The 23,054-nt window shown below is 47.2% G+C and overlaps 1 protein-coding gene and 1 pseudogene across 1 annotated transcript in view; one reads left to right on the top strand and one right to left on the bottom strand.

The window, feature by feature from the left end:
• The window catches only part of ADRA1B (adrenoceptor alpha 1B), a 30,935-nt gene extending 15,332 nt beyond the window's left edge, over positions 1-15,603 (top strand). The window contains exon 2 of the mRNA XM_006138144.4: positions 12,663-15,603. Coding sequence (XP_006138206.3) covers positions 12,663-13,231 — 569 coding nt within the window. The 3' untranslated portion in view covers positions 13,232-15,603. The remainder of the gene's footprint in view (positions 1-12,662) is intronic.
• On the bottom strand, positions 15,327-15,780 carry LOC102461285 (small ribosomal subunit protein uS12-like; annotated as a pseudogene).
• Between the last annotated feature and the right edge of the window lie 7,274 nt (positions 15,781-23,054).

The following is a 23,054-nucleotide window of genomic DNA, read 5'->3' as shown; positions in this document are numbered from 1 at the left end:
TAGAGATATATTTCTCTAACTGGGTCCTGTTGTATATGAAACCAAATTTTTATAAGTTTAATATGTTCCTGTTATAATAGCTAGAAAATATGAGGTCTGAGAGCCTATAAATCATCCATCCCCAAAACCTTTCTTACTGTGTGATCATACATCTGCCTAGATAGAAAATTACTAATCTCCAGACTTCATCCGTTTGGACAGACTAGGTGTTTCTACTGTAATAAAGAGTAATTAAATTGCATTTAATACTACTTTAACATAGGATTACTGATGGATGCTAGGCTAATGGAAAATGATAAACTGTGAAAAGAAAAAGGTAATTAGAAAATAGAAAACTAGTAAGTTAGAGGGGAAAATGAGATAGGAAGGGAAGTAACAGAGAGCAGGCAAAAATGATAAAATGAAGAGAAGAAAGGAATGAGAGGAATAAAGGTGACAGAAAAGAGAAACTGTGAAGACAGAAAAGGAAACATCAGAGGGAAGTAAAGAGAAAAGGAAAAGGGGGAATACCATTAATTTGGAATAAAAATGGTTTACAGATTCCCACTAGCTGGGCACAAATGACAAATGAGAAATTCCCGGCAAATCTATATTCTAAGAACACCCACACGTAAAGATGGTCAATCCACTTATATTAAAACAAGGTATAAATCAATGAATATTTACCCATTGACTACATGGCTTTCAAGACTATTACAACAGAAATAAAATATATTCCCTGCACACAGGACAGATGAAAAGAAATGTAGGCACACAATCAAGGTCATGACATCATAAATGAACAATTTGATTTATACAATATTCATAATTTATTTCCCTTTGCTTGACTGGAAATCACATGTACTGGTACAAACATACCAAAGCCAACTTCAACAGCATTTACTTAGCAGACACAGCCTATCTGTTATCTTAGGGGTTATCTTATCTGTTTTTCCACCTGCGGAGAAGAGCATAATCAAGTAAGAAACAAAGAGGAGAAAAGAGAGAAGTTTGTTTTGTATTGCACAGCCCTATGTGCAGCCCTGCAATCCTTTACTTAGGCAAAGTCCCAGATGCTCACAGGAGCTGTAATGTGTACAAACTGCAGAACCGGGCCCATTATCAGGAGCTGGGCCCTGGTTGCTATAAAAATGGTAGAATATAACAAAGAAGTTACTTAGATCTTAATCTTTCAATGTGCTCAGTATCTTTCAGTGTTTTCTAGGATCAGGTCCTTGCTGAGTATTTCTGGATACTGGAGGTATCTCGAAACAACTACCCCGCCGGGTCTTAACAAGGCACCCGTTATTTTGAAACATTGTTTAAAATAACGGGCATGCTATTTTGCCATCCCTGTAACCCTCATTCCATGAGGGTTAAGAGATGTGTAGATGCACCAAATTTCAAAATTAGAATAAAAATAAGATACACAATTTGCATAGTGTAAATTGCATAGCTTATTTCGAGTTTAGGGTGGTCTAGATGCACTCAAACAGCCATCCTAGAGATAGCGATAGGTTCAATAACCCATCTGATATGCATCAAATGTGTAATGACAGGCTAATCTCATAAATTGTTTCCCACAGCCTTTGCGGATTTCACTGCGGGTGACTTACATAGTTTGACTATAATAAACAGTTCATTAAAAACTGCTTTAAACACAAGTGACACTCTAATTCAAATTAACTTTCACTAGAAAAAATTCCTTTTAATTCCTAATTACCTTATTCACTTTTGTTCAGTTTGTTCCAAACAGAATAGTTCTGTCGTGTTTGGTGTGTGCAACTGGTAATGTTTAGGGATTTTTTTTTTTCAAAATACCATCAGTAACTACTAGACTGACTGAGATTCTGGTATATTTCCTACTCTGCATTATTACAGGATAAGGGGGTTTGCGAAATGGCTAGAAGGGGAAGGTGTCATGCCTGCAGACAGAGGTAAATCATAAGCAGTGCTATATATACTACAATGCAAACCATCATAAATAAAAGAAATACAAATAAATAAAATTAAAAAGAGAAGAAAAATACATTCCGTGGCTGGGAAGTTATTGAACATAAAGTGCCAGGAAACAGATAGTTTAGAGTGGGAAAAGTTATTCTGGCTTCCCCAACAGGAATAAATCACTGACGAGATCATTATAGGCGACATTTTTTCTGCTATTTTGAAAGGCAATCTAAATCAGGACTGGGAAATATTTAATCTGTTTATCAGACTGTGATGGGAAAATAGTTAGAGATTAGAGTGGGAAATATTAGTTTGATGTTTGGAAACTGTGCCCAGTAGATTCATTTTAACATTTTATTAGGGTACCAAAATAGCCCACAGTTATTTGCTCCTGGCAGGTTAATTAGAAAGTATGTGCAATAAAATAAAAGGCATTGTTAGTACCAAAAAATGGCAGGGGGACTAATCAAAATATTTCCCCTGTTTGTACGATAAGGGGCAAAACCATTCTGTGCAACAGTGGCCAAATTGTGCCCAGGTCTATACAGAGGTGGAATGAGGTGGTCTATACAGAGGCACCTATCTAACCAAAATTCCTAAAAACGAAGGGCCTTCTATCTTTGTTGAAAATTCCTATTGATGTTTTGGAGGTTCCAAAAGAAGAGAGGGAAGAGGATATGAAGCCAGAGACACTTTCTGAAGCCCTGAAGGGAACAAAGTGCACAGGGAATTTTCTGCCTGTTCAGATGCCACTAGGGTTGCGACCTTAGAAATAAAATAACCACAGCATCTACTTCCTCACTGAATCAAGACTGCCAACAATCATAACCCCCATTCATGGGGCAACTCCACAACTCTCATTTCAACAGCCACTTAGGGCATGTCTGAACTAGGAAATGATTTTGAAGTAAATAAAATCAAAATAACTCCCGAAATAACAAAATTGAAATAGCGCGTCCACACTACAGGGGAGCATCAAAATAGCGCAGAATTATTTCAAAATAATGCGTCCACGCTGATTGGAGCCTGCCTCAGATTTAGAGCCCTGGGAAGCACTGTGGGGAGGGCCCAGGAGGGTGGATACTTCCTCTGGCTGCTTGGTCAGGCTTTCAGGGGCTCTTCTCTACAGCGGCATCTCACACGCCTCTCCTAAATTGTCTATCCCCTCATGGGACACCAAACACATGCAGTGTGCTCTGGTTGCCCTTGCAGATGCTGCAGCACTGACACCATGGAGCCGGAGCTGCTGCAAAGCAGTGCCAGGCTCAAGGGTCTTGTGCTGTGCCTCATGGCGCAGTTTGTACAGACTGCCCGTATGCTGCTCCATCTGGATGACCACATTGGAGGACCCCTTCACCCACGTCCTGGTGCTCCTGCTGCTGCAAATGCCCCTAAAACACCTGGACACCGTGGAATGCCACTTCTGGCAAAGGGAGATAAGTTCAGAGTGGTGAGACCGCATCATCATGCAATGATGGGACGACCAGCAGTGGCTCCAGAACTTCCTCATGTAGAAGGCCACCTTCCTGGAGCTCTGTGAATGGCTCATCCCTCCCCTCAGGCAATAGGACATCTGACTGTGACCCACCATTTCCCTGCAGAAGTATGTGGCCATCGTCCTCTGGAAGCTCACCATGCCAGACAGCTACCGCTTTGTCAGCAACCAGTTCAGTGTGGGGTAGCCGGTAGCCAAAGCCATCAACAACATGCTGCTATGGAGGGTCATCACTCTGGGGAACATTGACACTATCATGGATGGATTTATTACTATGGGCTGTGGGGGGGGGGGGGGGCGATAGAGGGCATAACCATCCCCATCCTGGCCCTCGATCACTCTGCCTCGGTCTATATGAACAGGAAGGGGTACTTCTCGATGGTGCTGCAGGCTGTGGTAGACTTCAAGGGCAGGTTCATGGACATCAACATCAGGTGGTTGGGGAAATCGCATGATCTTCCAGAACTCCTGCCTGTACCAAAAGATGCACATTGGCACTTTTTTCCCAAACCACACCATCAGGGTCAGGGACATAGACATGCCAATGTGAATCTTAGGCAACGCAGCCAAACGCTTGCTCCCCTGGTTGATGAAGCCTTACATTGGCAGACTGAACCCCACCAAGAAGAACTTCAATCCCAGGCTGAACAGGTGCTGCATGATCATTTGGCCACTTGAAGGGGAGATTCCAGAGTCTCCACACCCATCTGGACCTCAGCAAGTGCAACATCCCCCTTGTGATGGAGGCCTGTTCTGTGTTTCACAAGCTTTGTGAAAGCAAGGGGGAGACTTTCCTGCCATGTTGGGGAACTGAGGCTGAACGGCTGGCCAGGGCTTACGAGCAACTAGATACCAGTGCCATCAGGGGGCTGTGCTCATCCAAGAGGCCTTGAGGATGAGTTTAAGCCAAGGACAGCTGTGAGGCTCTCCCCCACACCTCACCCCCGCGCCTCTCCACAAGGGATCCCTGCATTCCTGCGTGTGCCTTTCCTCCTCCACCCCTTCCTTCCCCTGACCTCCCTTCCCACCATCCTTGCAGAGCAAATAAAAACGCCTTTTTTTAAACAAACAAGTATCTTTATTTGGGGGATATAAAACAGGGGAGAGACTGGGGAAGGAAACAGAAATGGCGGAGTGGGAAGGAGAAGGAAGGGGGGGCTTAAGGATGGAGCTGGGACTGTCACCTGCTTTGGTCAGTTCTGGAGACTTCAGCTGCCCTGGAGTTCCCACCACCCCATGTTTGGGAGTCCCAGCAGCCCCCCTGCAGGGGAATAGAAGGGGAAGCCATGGGGCAGGAGTGAGGGTGGAGGCGGGAAGGTGGCTATTGGTGGCTATTGGCGCAAGGCCATGCACTCCACTCTGAACAAGTGGAGGCAGGCCATCTGCTCACCCAGCAGGTCTTCCCATGTGCATTTCCTCTGGCAGATCCCACGGAGTTGGGAGGATGGCATGGGAGGTGGTGGATGTGCCACGCAGGGCCAGCCCGAGTCATTCATGTGCCCCAGAACCCAGGAGCGCGGTGCCGCCCCTGGGAGTGTGACACATGCACGGCCCCGCCCCCGGGTGTGCAGTGCATGCACGGCCCTGCCCCGGGCACCCGGTGCATACATGGCACCACCCCTGCCCAGCCTGGCAGCCCCACGTGATGCCCCCTATAATGGGGCACCCCGGGCAGTAGCCCAGTCAGCCTGTAGCTTGGGCCAGCTCTGGTGCCAGGCTCGCAGTTGGCCCATCTGTGAAAAAAAGTTACAAGGGCAGTCATCCCAGGAGACACTGTGTATGAAGCCTAGCCCTAATCTCTGAGCCGACACCAAAGGTCTTGGTTCAGACGATGAAGATGTGCTTTGAACAAGGCTATCTGTTGCCTAGATAGCTGGCACTTTCCTGAAGGGGCACAGATGTCTCAGGGAAGCTTTGTTACACCCCTGGCCTATATGCAAGCAGGCATAGAAAAGTGCTGGCCAGGCCAGGAGCCTAAGGGTGGGAAGTAACGACAGGACAGCTTTGCCTTCTTCTGTGTCCCGCACATGCTGGGTCCGGCACTGGTGGCATCCGGCAGAGAGAGAACTTCTATCGCTGCCTACTAGAGGAGGAGGAAAGAGGTGTTGGGGGAGGTGTGTGTGAGCAACAGATGCCACTTGCTGGAGAGAGTGCTACTAAGGTCCCCTTCTCTTTCTCCTCCCAGAAGGTTCCCATGCAGAGGATCAGTCTCCTCCCCATCGCTACACTTGACTGGGAGCAGATGCTTCCTCAGTGAGGGCACGAACCTGTGCCATGTGCGGCACTGCTGTGTGGTTCAATGACATCAGACTCCTTAGTGGTAGCTTGTCATGGGAAGGTGTCCCACCATGGAGGCCAGAGTAAGGCAGGTCTCTCCTGTGAGAAGGACGAAGGGATTCCTGTGTGAGAGCATCATGGAGCTGAGTGCTCCAGACTGGTGCTCCATGTGTACCCACATGCACAGGCTGTTGTGAGAACTCCAGGCAGAATAGGCCAAGTGAAGAGCACCCAGCCCCTCACAGTGGGCCACCTGCTTCTGCGTGTATATGGGGAAAGTTATAGAACTCACCTGAAGTGCCTTCCCCGGGTTCGTCCAACACCTGGGAGACATCCTGGGACAGGGGGACCTGCTCTAGGGTGAGGAGCAGCTCCTGGCTCATGGTCATGGTTGCCTAGCTGGCCTGCTCCTCCTTCTCCTTGTCCTCCACAACCCCGCCATCATGGAGGCTGAAGCCAGGCATGTTCTTGATGACTTGATGACAATGATGGGGGAGGTGACTGGCCCCCCTCCCAGAATGGTATCAAGCTGATGATAGTACCGACACATGTGTGGTGCCACTCCAGAGTGTCTATTTTGCTCCCTGACCTTATTGTAGGCCTACCAGAACTCGTTTATTTTCATGCAGACCTGGTCAAGAGTCCGCGTGTGACCCTTATCAGCCAGGCTGGCTTTGCGCTTTCTGGTGTGGAGATCCTGGAGGTTGGTTTCCTCGCCCCAGACTTCAATGCAGTCCAGGATCTCCACAGCAGTTCAGGCGGTGCCCGCTTGTGTCACTGGCCACCCCTTAAGGGTGCTTCAGGAGTGCTAGCAGCTATGGGGGGGGAGGGAGGGCTCAGAGGGAGTTCTGGGGTTGGCCATGGCTCCTGAGCTTTTGTAGTGTGGCATGGGGCTGGCAAGGCTGTCCTTGTGCCACAAGCCCTTCTCCTGCAGTCTACTGCTTTAAAAGCTCTGCAGGAGAAGGGGAGAAGTGGAGCTAGCAGGTGTGGCCAGAGCAACCACAAGTGCTACTGTGAAAGGTCCCTGGAGGTCAATTATTTCAAAATAGCAGCAACTAAATGACCACACTAATGTTATTGAAAAATCAGTATTACTCCTAGCAGAAAGCAGGAGTGCAGACTTCAAAATAACCAGCCGCCTATTTCAAAATACCAGGCTTGGTAGTGTGGACGCTCCACTTCTTATTTAGAAATAAGGGCCTGTAGACCAGGCCTCTCAGTGTCAGGAGAGACAACACACAGGATTGATAACATCACAGGCGTGCTCACTCACCTGCGACTCACACCTTCTCTCACACACATGCCATGAGCTTGCATGTTTGTGGGCAGAACTGCTGTATTTTCAACTGTTTATCACTTTAACTGCAGAAACGAGGCCATTGCTTCATCTTTTGCTGGACACAGACACGTATAACATTAGGTATCCCAGTGTATTGTGATAACAGTGCCAATCTTTAGACCCACATTGGAAAAAAACAAGCAGATTAAATTATTTTTCTGGCAAATGCATGTTAAAAGACAGCCAAGCCAGTCAAATACCCATCAGCTATTAACCCTAGAGTCCACCCTAGCTATAGGCAGATGCCTAGGTAGCAGCTGCGGGAGATAAGGCTGGTTGAGCTCCTAGGAGTAGAAAGCTACAGAGGCTTCCAAGGAAGTGCTGCCCACTCTCACAACGGGTAACATCATAGCTTGGGGCCGCTCAGGCTCTGCGGGGCTTTGGTCACAAGTGCAGTGGCCTGCCTATGTCCATGTAGGCTGGGAAGTGCAGGCAGGGGGACTGGCGGTGCACTGCTGGGCCAGGAGAGTGGAGGCTGAAGTATGAAGATGGCCACTGTGTGAGAAGGGGCCTCCTGCTTCTTTGTGAAGGGAATTGCTGCCCCTAACCCAAGGGTTGCCCACTACTGGTCATGTGGCCCACTGAGATGAAGGAGGCCCACTCACTATTCTTGGCTGCCCATCGCTGATCTGAGACATTGTTGCAAAGTCCTATCAGCTAGCCAGTATGGTCCTGGCTAAGCAATTCAGTTTAACCTTTCTGTGACTCAGTTTCCCCACTTATAAAATATGGATGATGATACTTTGTAAAAGCACTTTGAATTGATGTACAGATGCAAAGTGCTGTGTAAAAGAAAAACAGTATTTTTTTTCTATTCAGTAATTTGCTAAGTCTCTTTTGCTATGTCTGGGTATGTCTACACTTGCACCCTAGCTCGAACTAGGGATGCAAATGCAGGCATTCGAAATAGTCAATGAAGCAGGGATTTAAATATCTCGCGTTTCATTAGCATGATCTCGCCGGCATGTTACTCCGAATGCCAGCTGTTTCGAAAGTGAAAGTGTGCGCCGGGTGTATTTTCAGTAGTCAGAGTGGTAGCAAATAAAGCAAAGTTGGGCTACTAAGGAAATAATACAAAGCACACAATCTAAGCTAGATTGATTTAAAAAAACATGGGTTACAAGTAATAATTTCAAACCCTAGATATTATTTCAGGTAAAGTCTTTTCCCCTTGAGTTATTCCCCTTGAGTTACAGACTTTTATTTCCAGGTGTTTCCAAGAATCTCCAGGGGAGCTGGGACAATTTTTCTAAGGGGATGCTGAGAACCACTGAACCAAACTGTAAACCCTGTATATGATGAAACCACTTCAAGCTAACTTTCTCTACGAAAAGGCTGTATGCATACCAATGGGATAATCATATTCAGTATATCACCACCTTTCCACTGCCCTGTGACAGGACCCGTCTTGCATAAAGCATATCTCCGTTATGTCATATTCGTATCATAAGCATATTTTCATAAAACATATAAAATATGATGTCACCATACCTACCTTTAATTTTGTTCTCCTACTACAGGTTGGACCTCCCTTGTCCGGGTACACCCTTGGGACTTGACTGGTCCCAAACAAGGTGATTTGCTGGACCAGGGGAGGTCCCTCTCCTCACAGCCCATGCTGCCCTGCTGCCACCAGACTAGGGCACTAGCCTGGCCCCGCTGCTGCTTCAGCCTCCTGGGCAGTGTCCCTTTAAGCTGTGGGGCAGCCCAGCTTCACAGGTGATTAATCAGCCCCGCCCAGTCAGAAGCTCAGGGCTCTGTGCAAGGAGCTGACTGACTGGGCAGGGCTGATTAATCACCTGTGAGGCTGTGCTGCTTCTCAGGTTAGAGGGAATACTGCCCTAGGGATGTCTAGCTGCCACCTGCCCCACTGCTGATGGGGCCAGAGCAGCATGGCCATAGCTCCACAGCCATTTGACTCCACAGCCGGGGTCAGAACTCTGCAGCTGCTTGGCTCCATGCCTGTGGCCAGAGCTCCACGGCTACCGCTGAGTAGGGTTGCCAGGTGTCCGGTTTTCTACTGGATAGTCTGGTATTTGTGCTCTCTGTCCAGTAGAAAAATTCAGACAATACCAGACATGTGCAATGTTTGGTACTTTCTGAATTTCTGGCTGGGCACTGAACGGAAGCCTGGAGGGGGCAGGAGAGTGACTGGGAGGCGGGGCCGCGATTGGTACTGGGAGCCCTGTGGTCACGTGCAAAAGCCGGGCGGAGCGGGGGCAATGGCTGGGACTTCCAGCCACTCCCCCCACCCGGCTTCTGCACACAACCAGAGGCTCCCAGTGCCAATCGCGGCCCCGCCTCCCAGCTGGGAGCCCCTGGTTGTAGATTTTTTTAAATGATCTGCCAAGGCTCAGTGACATTTCAAGAATCAGGACTGAACACATGCTACCTCCCTCAGCCTTGGATATTGGAAAGTAATTTTTTTGCCCTTGTGAAGTTGTCCTTTTACATACAAGAACTGGGGGACTGACTGGAGATTGTCATCAGCAAACATCTGAAAACTTGACTATCCTGAAAGTGTGTGAAAGACATGTCTGTTACCTTCTTTTCTTAACTGTCTACAACTCACATTTCCACTAGCTCTTACCAATATCACCCACTTTTCCAGGACTTAACATTTAACCTATTCCACTGCTTTGTGGAAAACTGGCTACAAATAATAATACTTCAGTGGAATTCCTTTTGCTTTACTTACTGATAGGCAAAGTCTTTCTAGCAATCTTTCTTTCTTTTTTAACTATTGGTTTTTATTTACAGATAAAGACACTGTTAAATGGATTATGTCCAAACTTTGCTCTGCCCCAAAACATTAAAATCTGGTTGGTAAATGTCTCCTCAATGGTAAATGTTTCCAGGATTAAATATATATTCCAGTCTCCTGAGGAAAAAGAGCCAATGTTTATGTAGGACCAGCACAACATGTGCTCTATGTGCTCTTCAGCTCCTTCATAGGTCTTACTAATCTTTAATATGTTGAGCTCATCTAGACTTTATTCTGATTCTGGAAAACAAAATAGAGATACAGGCAGTCCCCGGGTTACGTACAAGATAGGGACTGTAGGTTTGTTCTTAAGTTGAATCTGTATGTAAGTCGGAACTGGCGTCCAGATTCAGCCGCTGATGAAACTGACCGCCAGTTCTGACTTACATACAGATTCAGCTTAAGAACCCCAAGCGTCCCCAAGTCAGCTGCTGCTGAAACTGATCAGCGCTGATTCCAGGAAGCCTAGGGCAGAGCAACTCTGCCTCGGGCTTCCTGTAGTCAGCGCTGGTCAGTTTCAGCAGCGGCTGACTTGGGGACGCCTGGGGCAGAGCAGCTGGGGTGCTGCTGGGTTGCTCCAGTAGCACCGCTCCTCGGCGCTACTGGACCAACCCAGCAGCACCCCATCTGCTCTGCCCCAGGAGTCCTGATTCAACCGCTGCTGAAACTGACCAGCAGCGGCTGAATCAGGACGCCTGGGGCAGAGCAGCTCGGGTGCTGCCCGGTTGGTCCAATAGTGCCCAGAGTGGCGCTGCGGGACCAACCGGCAGCGCCCCAGCTGCTCTGCCCCAGGGTCCGGCAACAAAAGCCTGGTCTGCTGGGGGGGGGGCACACTAGCTGCGCCCTCCCCCTCAGCAGACCAGGGACATGGGGAGCAAAGCCGCAGTGGCAGCGGGGTGCCGCACCTCTGAGGCTTTGCTCTGGCAAAGCCTCAGAGGCGCGGGACCACGCCGCGGCTGGGGCATCGCTTCCGGTGCCCCTGATCTGCTGGAGACCGTCTCCAGCAGACCAGGGGCACCGGGAGCAGCTTTTCTCACCCCGGAGGTCGAGGTGGCAGATCGCTGCCTGTGAGCTCCGGGGCGAGAAAGCCCCGTTTGTAAGTGCGTAAGTCGGGGACTGCCTGTACTTTAAAGGATAAGCCCTAGACTAATTCTTCCAGATAATCAGTTTTTATATTTATGCAGTACAATCACAGGACATTTTTCTTCAAATCCAAAGAAAATATTTATAGTTATTGTTTAGAAAACGAATGACTTGGCATTTCTTGCCCATATTGGCTCAAGTCATAAGCTTGAATCAAGTGTCACAAAAACAGTGTAAAGGCTTCACACCCTTTTCATGGTTTATTCCCTAGAACCACATGAATGTTTGTTGAATCTTTCACTAAAAAGCACTCAGAGCTGAGCAGATACAGCCAATGTGCTTGCAGGATTTTGGTTTGTCCATTGGGTATTTTTCACATTTTCTCCAATGTTACACTCTGTGCTACACTCATCTCTTCCTGCAGTACAGAACCAGGGCAGAGCCTTGGAAGCTCTAGGACTGTTAGTGGGAGTGCAATGGTTGGAGACTGGTTTATGCTCTGAAATGCAAGAGTCATGAACTATGCACCTTTTAAATTCCTCGGCGCTAGATCCATGCTTTTCTTCTAAGCCATGTACAGAGCTAGCATCTGATGGCTGTGTCACCCACTAAGCAGTCCAGAAAAGGGAGACAACATTCTTGCCCTAGTCCCCTTGCTTTGGGCAGAGGCAGGAAGTAATCTCCAGTCTGTCAGCTTAATAGCATATTATGTCCCCCTCTGCACCAGCACAGCCACGTGGGTTGGGGAATGGAGAAAGGCAGGCTGAGGCATGAGCTGTGGTATGCCCCTTTCTCTCCTTGGCTTCCATGGGATTTAAGCTTGCTAAGATTCTCATAGTTAATATCAAGCCCACCATGCTGACTGGAAAAGCAGCAGCTATATTTATCTGCATGACTCAGCTGTTTCCCTACTAAATAGCACATAGCTATGTCTATTAAACAGGGTTTTGCATAGCTTCCAGACCCAGGCCACAGCCTTTGCCTTGCTTGGACAGATGAGGAACTATGCCTACGATCTCATTCCTCCTGCCACAGTAAAGCAGGCTGATAGATACTGCTGACTCAGAGGCTTTCATGGCTCAGATAACCTAAAACTGCTTCAGTGCAAAAAGAGTCTCAGAGCATTGGCATGTAGGTTCTGAGCCATCTCTCTGTTTTTAAAAGACTTATAAGCTAGTTCCAACTTCTGAAATTAAACTCCCGTGTTGAAGCCACCTGCTCAGGTTGCTCCAGCTAGAAATATAAATGTGTGCAAGAGGCCCATAATTGTAACTCAGAGCCTACAGGTGTTCTTTCAGAATGTTGCATTATGCTAAATTTCATCTGATTAGACTAATACGTTAAATGCATTGCTAATATTAATTTCTGTCTAAGCAAATGCAGTAGTTGGTGCAAGGAAATGATGTGATGGTGACTGGGAAAGGAAGTGCTCATGAGATAACCCCTCTGCTTGTGCTACAAAGCCCTGCTCTATGCAAACCTGTGTGACCTTTAGCTTATTTCAGGCTTAAATCAATTTTGTATCTTTTGACTATTATTTCCTTTTGGAGCCTTAGATAACCTAGACAAGATTGGAGAGAACAAGTTTCCAGACCCTATGGCTCCCATTAGACATATCAAGTCTACTTTAATTGAAGTGGCGAGGGTGATATAACCTTTTAACAAAAGCACCTTCATAGGAATGATTATGAACATCATGGGTTCATCTTATACTTTTTAATAGAGGTGGTTGAGAACAGTTATCTCAGATGCTTTCTCTGCTTGTTTTTCCCTAATAGGGTCTATGTTTTCTGCTTTGAAGCCACCTGAAACTATCTTCAAGATAATTTTTTGGCTTGGCTATTGCAACAGCTGCTTGAACCCAATCATCTACCCCTGCTCAAGCAAAGAGTTCAAGAGGGCTTTTGTACAGATCTTGAGGTGCCAGTGCCACCGGCGGAGGCGGCTGGGATGGTGGGCCTACAACTACAGGAACTGGAATCCAGGCTCCTTTGAACATTCCCGCAAAGACTCATTGGAAGACAGCAGAAGCTTCCTAAGTGGCAGTCAGAGAACATTATCCTCAGCCACTCCTAGCCCAGGCTACCTGAGCAAAGTCACTCACCCTCACACGGAAATGTACACATTCCAGGAGTGGAAGGACTCCAGTTCTTTCCTGAGTTCTCAACAGGAAGGCAGTGAGCAAAAGGACTCATGTCACCTGTTCACCTTCAAGCTTTCAACAGAACACAATGGACATATTGCTGCCAGAAGCCAAGACTCGAGCAATGGGGGCCGCCCAACCATCTGTGACATACTGAACAGCAAAGCTAACTGCAGAATGGCTATTGAAATGAGTGAATTCTAAACACTGTCCCCTGGATGCAGGAGGGCCTGGACTCTGGGCTCACCTGCACTTATTAAATTGACTAGTGTTTAGCATATGACACAAACCTACACAAGATCTAGAGGCTGATGTGGTGTTGGGAGGGAGTTCAGCCAGGATGGCAATAGCAGACAGTCTCATGTCAGAACATTGGCATAGCCCAATGGCTGCAGGGAGATCAGTGTTCCAAGTTAATTGCCAGCTATGCTGCAGAAATTTGTGCAAAAAGCAGGGAAAAGCCCTATGAAAACAGGGATATACTCAGCTAAATATTCAGCTCTGATGAAAAGGCTATTGAGAAGTCAGACATCCATACAGAGATAGTATGTATAAGTAGAGAGAGTGAGAATACATGTATGTATCTTAAAAAGAAAGTGTGATTCTATTTGTCCTCTCCCAGATACCACCAGCTGCTTCTGGGTTTACCTGTAAAAACCTTACCTGTTGGTGAATGTCACTGAACACGAGCACTTTAAAAACTGAAAGCAGTGTCAAAGATTAGCTTCCCATTTGTTCATCATTTTTAATAGTATCCTGTCGGAATTCCAGCCACGCTCCCTACCATACTCTCCCATTTGCACATGTCCATGTGCACTGGGGTGATATATCACATCACAGCCACTGATATCCTTTGGGGAAGCTCGGTGAGTTGGTGATGAGTTAAAAATGGAAGTGAACCAACATGGCCAAACTCCCCTATCTTCTACCATGTTATTTCTTGGAAGCTTAAAAACATCACCAATGATCAGGCTCACTATTTGTGCTCCATCTCATTAGTAATTGTTCTGTTAGTGTATAAGGTCTGGTTTCCAATGCAAAACCCCTAACTCACTCCAGTTCCTTCATAAACAGCATTGCAGACATAGCACAAAAGGGTTCTGATAGATAGAGTCTTATAACCCAGCCTGAGAGAAAATGTACTGGATTTCAGTAAAACCCACTTGGTGCTTTGGGCAGTGTATCGAGGTTAGATTGCATTTCTAGTGGCTTTGTCACTAAACTCAGAAGTGGGAAAATCCAGAAGATGTAGTTATATGAGAGTCCCACTTTGCTTTGCATCCTTCAGCTCAGTAACATGGTATTCTAAACTGGGAGATCTCCAAGGACCTCTTCAACGATTTAAGCCATGTTTGGAAGTTGTTTTCATCTCTTTCAATTAAGTGTGAATCGTGAAATTAACAACTGTGAATTTTAACATACAGTGGCACAAACTGTGATGACTGGTCTTTGCTCCTTCCTCTGACCCAATGCTTCCCTTATTAGGAATTTTAGCAGTGTGTGTGAATACTGAAACAGAGGCTGAATCATAAACAGATGTGCGGAAAACACTTAACAGCTGTTTTCACAGAGTTGACTCCCATGAGAGCATTTCCCTTGGTTTCATTGCACGTGAATATTCCCTCATTAGGCTGATGAAGATGGATGTGATCTGTGGTTGGGCCAAATATTCTCCATTTCAGTGAGCAAACATAGGCAAGTTTTGTGTCTAGTTCACCATGTGCTCCTATACTACAATGATGAAATGTATAAATATATAAATAGACTTAATATATGGCATCCTGATCCCACTGAAATTACTGGCAAATCTCAGTTGTGTTTAAATGACCCAATCCTGGTCCTACTCTTAAAAGGACACTGCTTATTAAAATAGAAAGGATTTTAAAAATCAATCCACTCTTTCAGCTACTCATTTTTTTTACTCTACTCAGCTTAGAAAAAGAAGCTAGACTGTACAATTTTGTTTTCCATTTGTGCTGCACTAGCATATTGCTGTTCTCTTTGTGTTTCCCAGAGTGAAGATGGCTGTGTGTGGTTCTTTTGTGTAAGTTTTCCTTTTAATTTTTGGAGAAGAATCAATGGGGGAAAATGTTCTAAAAACATTTCTAGTCACATTAGGTTTTATAAATTATTGTTGGTAACAGATAAGAATTTTGGCCTAACACAGAGCTGGGCAAAATACAGTCTGGGGGGCTGGATCCAGCCTGCCAAGCCTCTGGATCTGTCCTGTGGACCACCCTGCCAGGATCCTCAGGCCCTCAGGTGCTGTGGTTTAAAGTGAAGTCTCTATGTTTTTTTATTAAATCAAATTGAAGTTTATTAGTAACCCAGATGGCATGACAAATTTATGAACATGTGTCTCTTTCTTGCCTTTGTACAAGGCTAAGAGGGAAACGTTGGCTACTTTGACAACCTTGAAGAGGAGACCAGGACTGTCACCAACAGCGTCACCTTTCAGACCAAAGCCATCAACCAGAACTTCATCATTTTCCTCAGTGAAGTTCAAGCAACCGTCATTAGGAACAAAACCTATTATCTTCTTGCTGTTCTTGATCAGCTGGACTCTGCTGGCTGTTTAGCCTCTACACCAACTTTTTCTAGAACTATTCCCTTGGCACGAGAAGTTCCTCCAAAGGAGTTGGTTTTCAGGGTAGTTCCCAAATGGGCCTTTTGTATTGCTTGTCATGCCATTTCTGATCACAATGGTAGCTGCGAAGCTTTCTAGCCATACGAAGCCCACGGCACTTCCCCATAATGCTGCTGTTTAATGTGACCTCCCTGCCCCCAGCCCAATCCTCAGCTCCTATTGGACAGAAACAACCAACCAGTAAAAACTGACCTCAGCCAATCTCTCAGCTGCTATTGGATGAAAACAGCCAGCCAATAGGAGCTAAGAGATTGGCCTGGGCGATGGGGGGGCAGCACAAGCCTCTTCCCCCCTGGAGTTGAGAGCCATGTGGAGGGAACAGCCTGTATTTTCAAGTGGTCTGGGGCTGCAGCAGGCAGGGAGCCCAGCCTGCCTTGGGAGTGCTGCAGGCCAGGAGATGCTTAGGTAAGTGCCTCCCAGCCAGAGCCTGCGTCTGGCACCCCTGTTCCTCACGCACCCCAACTGCCTCACCCAGGTCACCATTCAAACCCTCTGCACCCCCGTGCTCCAGGTCACAACTCCCTCCCAGTGCCTGTATCCCCTTCTACACTCCTCTCCAAGCCAGAATCCTTTCCTGCACCCAAACATTCTCCCAGACCCTGCACCCCAATCCCCTCCTTCACCCAAACACCCTCACAGATCCCACACAGTCTCCTGCACCCCAGTCCCTTACCCCGTGCGCCCTTCTGCACCCAACCTCCGTCCTAGACCCCATACTCCCTCCACAGAAAAGTGCGGCCCTTTCCAACTTACCAAAACCTTGGAGTGGCTCCTCACCAAAAATTATTGCCCACCCCGGCCTAACTGCTTGATCATGTCCTTGTAAATGTAGCTTAACATGTGATTCACACAGTATAAAACCAAGCCAAAACATCATCTATCAACACTGGAGAAATGTTTAAGGCTGATGGTAGAAAGTTCAACACAACCAGAATTTCATTCCTTGAAAGCCTTTAACAAAACAGCTTTGAAAGACTGATATTTCTTTTTATTACTTTTGGTTCTTAACAAAAGCTACATCATCTCTGATCATCATTTAAGCTCCTTAAATAACTGTGCTTCATTTTAACAAGATTTCTCTAGTCACCTGTGGAAAACCTTGAAATATTATATTCTGTGATTTCCCACTGTACTGACCTATAAGCATGTGTCATTTTTGTATATTGGATACTCCTTACAACTTTCCAAAGAAAAACTTCTTTATTCCATATTTAGTTTTTCAGATTTACAAAAGGGAATCTTGATCCAGGCAGAAAAAAACATTTCTCTCCAAGTAACAGAAAAGGAAACCCTTAATTTTAAATAAACCTTAATTATGCTTCATATTGGTCCATATTTTTTCCCCAAGTACTCACAGCCACCACAACAGAGGCTTGCAGGGTGAGATGATTAGGAGATATCACCTTGCCAAGAGGGACAGAAATCCAGGAGAAATTCTGTTTTAGTATCCCTCTCACCTGGGAAGATAATAAGAGAAAAGTTAATAAAAATGTCAAACTGTTACAGCCAGCCAAAAGTAAATAGTTACTGTAATTTCTAAGTCTATGTTTATATCAGTAAAACTGATGCCACTCAGTGGTGTGAATAAACCCCCTCCCTGAATGACAAAAGCTACATTGACATACACAGTCGTGTGGACAGCTTCTCCCACTGACATACCTTCTGCCATTCACAGAGGTGGTTTTATTAACCTCTTCATCAGATGTGCTACAGCAGCACAGCTCCATGGGTGCTGCTGTGCCACTGCGCCGCTGTCTGTGTAGACACGCCAGAAGTAAAACATTTCCTCTACAGTCCACTTGGGGCAATCAGCAAACCAGGGCTTGCCTAGAGCATCTCATTCAGAACGGTTCAAAAGCATCATCTCTTATTGGCATGAGAGTTGGTGCATTTCAGTGTTGATTGACCACTAACCTTGAGTGGAGCTGTGTGGAAGCAAACAATGCCAATGGCAGCAATGAGGTGAGGTGACTCTTGACATGTAAAGCTCTTTTATTAAGAAAAGAATATAGGCTACATGTAGACTATACGCAACCTATGGGGTAATGGCAAGTGATATGTTCGAGTGGTCTGGAGGATGCAATTCTATTCCATCAAGTAGTTCTCCCTGTACATCTGATAAGTTCTCTGATAAACTAACAAGAGGCATGTCTACACCTCAGTTAGATGCCTGCAGTCTGGGCTCATGGGGCTGCGCTGAGAGACAGTTTAATTGTGTAGGCATTTGGATTCCAGCTTCAACTGAGGTTCTGGAACCTTCCTGCCTCGCAGGGTCCTGGGCTGCCACCTGAGCCTGAATGCCCACACCACAATTAAACAGCCCCTTAGCCCAAGACCTGAGCACTGGGCATGGACTAGCCCTGGGTTTTTAACTGCAGGAGAGGCATGCCCTCCATGTCCACATGGGTTTCTCACCTTTCCCTGGTTTTGCGTCTTCACATAGACGATGCTTGTAAAACACTGTTTCTCTAAAGTTAAGCTACTGCATGAAGCCTAATTGCTAACTAGAAGCCTGTAGAAACCCATTCAGTAAAGAGCACAGTGGTAATGGCTCATACGATATTGTTACAGTGCAGCTACACTTACATTAACCCAGAACCGGCCCACGGTAAGGGCCAAGCGGACGACCACCTGAAGCGCCACATTGTAGGGGGCGCCACGCGGGGCTGCCGAGCCAGGCGGGGGCAGCACCGTGCACGCTCCGTGCTCCCAGGGCAGCGCCATGCATGCACTGAAGGTGGGGCCACGCATGCGCCAGGCACCCGGGGACAGGGCCGTGCATGCGCCACACTCCCGGAGGCGGTGCAGTGCTCCCGGAGTGCATAAATGCCTTGGGCCAGCCCTGCATTAACCCCATTAGATGTCAACATTTTCACCCACCAGAAGGATCGTTTCAGCAAGAGCAATTTAAAAATCAATCCAAGGGAATGCGATTATACCACTGGAACTCTGGGTCATAGTGCTTTGATTACTCTTAGGAAATTAAATTTTCAGTTATCTTTTCAGAAGTAGTGGGAAAGAGAGAAAGCAGAGAGTGCACATTCCTACTGTACATGTGAACTTCTAGTCTGGGTTATATGTAAAAGTAGCACTTCTTTAAGCAAGTCTACTCTGTGGGACAAAGTCGACCTAATTCATGCAACTTTAGCTGAGTGAATACTATAGCTGGAGTTGACACACCTTAGGTAGCTTTATTGCAGGGTCTCCATTGTTGGGGGGGAGAGAGGGTTGGCAGGAGAAACTCTCCCAGGGTATGTCTACACTACAAAGTTAATTCGAACTAACAGACGTTAGTTCGAATTAACTTTGATAGGTGCTACACTAGGTAGCACTTAATACGAACTAGCGGAGCGCTTAGTTCGAACTAGATAAACCTCATCGTACGAGGACTAAGCCTAGTTCAAACTTACTAGTTCGATTTAAGGGGTGTGTTGCCCCTTAATTCGAACTAGTGGGAGTCTAGCCCTCCCCAGCTTTCCCTGGTGGCCACTCTGGCCAACACCAGGGAAACTCTATTGCCCCCCTCCCGGCCCCGGACCCCTTAAAGGGGCACGGGCTGGCTACGGTGCCCGTGCCAGGTGCAAGCTTGCCAGCACCCAGCTAGCAGACCCTGCACCTGGCACGGCTCGAGCCAGCCACCCGATGCCCCCCAGGCCTCCCCCTCTTCCCAGGACCAGGCTGGCGGCTCCCGGGAGCTTGCCCGGGACTGCAAGAGGTGGGCACCCGCCTGGGCTAGTGCGGACATCGTGGACCTCGTCCACGATCTCCGCACTAGGCACAGGAAAGTGGCCGTCTAGGGCAGGAGAGCTGCCAGCCTGGCCACCCAGGAGCAGGTGTGCATGAAAATCAAGGGGGTCCACTGAGATCCCCGACCCTGAACCCTGAGCTTACAATGACCGTACTGGGTCAGACCAAAGGTCCATCTAGCCCAGTAGCCTGTCTGCCGACAGCGGCCAACCCTAGAGACCCTGGAGGGGATGGACCAAAGACAGTGACCAAGCCATTTGTCTCGTGCCATCCCTCTCCAGCCTTCCACAAACTTTGGGCAGGGACACCACTCCTACCCCCTGGCTGATATCACTCCATGGACCCAACCTCCATCACTTTATCTCACTTCTCTTTAAACTCTGTTCTAGTTCTAGCCTTCACAGCCTCCTGCAGCAAGGAGTTCCACAGGTTGACTCTTTGCTTTGTGAAGAAAAACTTTCTGTTACTAGTTTGAAGCCTGATACCCATTCCTTTCCCTTTGGTGTCCTCTAGTCCTTCTATTATGGGAACTAATGACGAATTTTTCTTTATGCACCCTCTCCACACCGCTCGTGCTTTTATAGACCTCTATCCTATCCCCCCTCAGTCTCCTCTTTTCTAAACTGAAAAGTCCCAGTCTCTTTAGCCTCTCTTCATATGGGACCCGTTCCAAACCTCTGATCATTTTAGTCGCCCTCCCCTCTCCCACCCTCTCTCTTCCCCTCTCCCACCTCCTTTTCCCAGTCTCCCCGAGTTTTGTTCAATAAAGAGAGATTCTATTTTTGACCACGTTTTCTTTATTTTGTACATCAGGAAGGGGGGCTAGGGAAGGGTAAGTGGAAGGAGGTAAGGGAGTAATGGGGTATGAGCCCCCGATGGGGAGGACTGGGCTGGCTCTGCGGGCTTCTGGGGGTGGAAGCTCTCCTGCAGCCCCCCAATTGCTCCCTCTCCCCAGATGGCAGCCTGCTGCAAGTGCAGCCGGTCTGATGGCCGAGTGCTGTGATGTGCCCAGTGTGGGCACTCAGGGTACTCCAAGACAGGACTGCTTTGCAAGCGGGGCACCCCTTAGAACTGTGTGTCCGGGGTGGGGGTCGGGTCCCTTTAAGCACAGCCCTCGGCTAGCCTGAGGCAGCAGCTCCATGCTCTAAGTCCTCATCTGATGCCCTGCCGGCACTGCTTCTGACCATCCTTAACCCAGGTTCAGGGTCCACTCTGTGTGGACATGCTAGTTCGAATTAGCAAAACGCTAATTCGAACTAGTTTTTTAGTCTGGATGCGTTAGTTCGAATTATCTTAGTTCGAATTAACTAATTCAAACTAAGTTAGTTCGAATTAACGCTGTAGTGTAGACATACCCCCAGAAACTTCCCTTCTGCTTCTTATTCCGGTAGAGTACTTGAATTGACAAGAGAACATAAGAATGGCCATAATGAATCAGACCAAAGGTCCATCTAGCTCAGTCTCCTGTCTTCCAACAGAGGTCAATGCCAGGTGCCCCCAGAGGGAATGAACAGCACAGGTTATCATTAAGTGATCCATCCCCTATGGCCCATTCCCAGTTTCTGACAAACAGACGCTAGGGACACCATTCCTACCTATCCTGGCTAATTGCCATTAATGGTCCTCCATGAATTTATCTAGCTCTTTTTTGAACCCTGTCAAAGTCCTTGCCTTCACAACATCCTCTGGCAAGGAGTTCCACAGATTGATTGTGTGTTATGGGAAGTAGTACTTTCTTTTGATTGTTTTATACCTGCTACATTTGGTACAAATGGGAAGAAGTAAATAACTTTTCCTTTTTCACTTTCTCCATAGTAGTTATGATTTTATAGCCCTCTTATCATATCCCCCCTTAGTTTCCTCTTTTCTAAGGCGAAAAGTCCCAGTCTCTCTTCATATAGCAGCTATTCCCAGCCCCTAATAATGTTTCTGGCCTTTTCTGACCTTTTTCCAATGCTAAGATATCTTTTTTGAGATGAGGCGACCACATCTGTATGCAGTAGTCAAGATGTGGGTGTTCTCTAACCCTTTTCTAATTATTCCTAACATTCTGTTTGCTTTTTTGACTGCTACTGCACATTGAGTAGATGTTTTCAGAGAGGGAGATTGGTGGTTGATGTAGCCAGTCTTCAATAGTTTGCCACAGTGAAAATCCCTGATATGTGCAGACATGCCCTACTCCACTGCTATGCTCTCTGGGTGCGTTTAGGATCATTGGAGTAGATCTTCATCTGAAGTAAACAGGCATCAAATTAACTACATAAAATTGATGTTCTGAGGCAGTGGCTCCCGTGTCTCAGATCCAACTATCTCAGAGAGAGGCAGCTAGGATGTGTCCTGGTTTGTACATCAACAGCATTGCTCACTAACTTCCAAACTGCACAGGCTGGACAGATGTAGTCAGGCAGAAATGGCCTAGTGATGACAATACACTAGACAGCAAGAACCCAACGTTACTTTCAAATGCAGGCTGGAGTATGCAGGGGTGGCAGTTAGGAAGAAAGATCTTTTTAGCCTTTAAACCAGGGTGATGCAGTTCACTGGGGTTAGTCCCTGGTGAACCTTCAGACAATTTTTTCCCTGCAGGCACAGCTACTTGCAGTTCCTGTTGGTTGTAGATCACCATTGCCAGCCAACGGGAGCTGTGGGGAATGGTGCAGAGTGGTACACCACGTCCCACAGCTCCCATTGGCTCGTAACAGTGATCTGCAGCCAGTGGTTGCTGCACACAGCTGTACCTCCAGATACAAAGGTAAATAAAGCATCTGGCGGCTCACCAGAGGCTAACTCTGGTGAACCACGTCTTGCCTCCGGGATACTTATAGCCACCCCTGCTTTAAAACATGCAGATTTGATGAAAATGTAATTATGCCTCAACTATGCTGAAGCCCCATCATGCCATTTTAGAATCACTCTAATACAGCTTTAAAAATATTTGTAGAAGGCTGAGGAGTGGAGCAACAAGGAAGTTTAGCCTCTGGAGGCTTGGACAGAGTGCTCCTCTCTTTGGGTACGTCTACACTACAACGTTAATTCGAACTAACTTAGTTCGAATTAGTTAATTCGAACTAAGCTAATTCGAACTAACGGATCCAGACTAAAAAACGAGTTCGAATTAGCGTTTTGCTAATTCGAACTAGCATGTCCACATTAAGTGGACCCTGAACCAGGCTTAAGGATGGCCGGAAGCAGTGCCGGCAGGGCATCAGAGGAGGACTTAGAGTGTGGAGATGCTGTCTCAGGCTAGCCGAGGGCTGTGCTTAAAGGGTCCCGACCCCCACCCCGGACAGACAGTTCTCAGGGGTGCCCCGCTTGCAAAGCAGTCCTGGCTTGGAGTGCCCAGAGTACCCACACTGGGCACATCACAGCACTCGGCCATCAGCCCGACTGCACTTGCCGCAGGCTGCCATCTGGGGAGAGGGAGCAATCGGGGGGGCTGCAGGAGAGCTTCCACCCCAAAAGCCCGCAGAGCCAGCCCAGTCCTCCCCATCGGGGGCTCGTGCCCCATTCCTCCCTCACCTCCTTCCACTTACCCTTCCTTAGCCCCTCTTCTTGATGTACAAAATAAAGGACAATTGTGTTCAAAAATGGAATCTGTCTTTATTGAACAAAACTGGGGGAGACTGGGAAAAG

The sequence above is a fragment of the Pelodiscus sinensis genome, chromosome 17 (genome assembly GCF_049634645.1).
Source record: "Pelodiscus sinensis isolate JC-2024 chromosome 17, ASM4963464v1, whole genome shotgun sequence".
NCBI classification, from domain to species: domain Eukaryota; kingdom Metazoa; phylum Chordata; order Testudines; family Trionychidae; genus Pelodiscus; species Pelodiscus sinensis.
The sequence above is the reverse complement of the archived record's forward strand: the minus strand, read 5'-3'. Positions and strand labels throughout refer to the sequence as shown.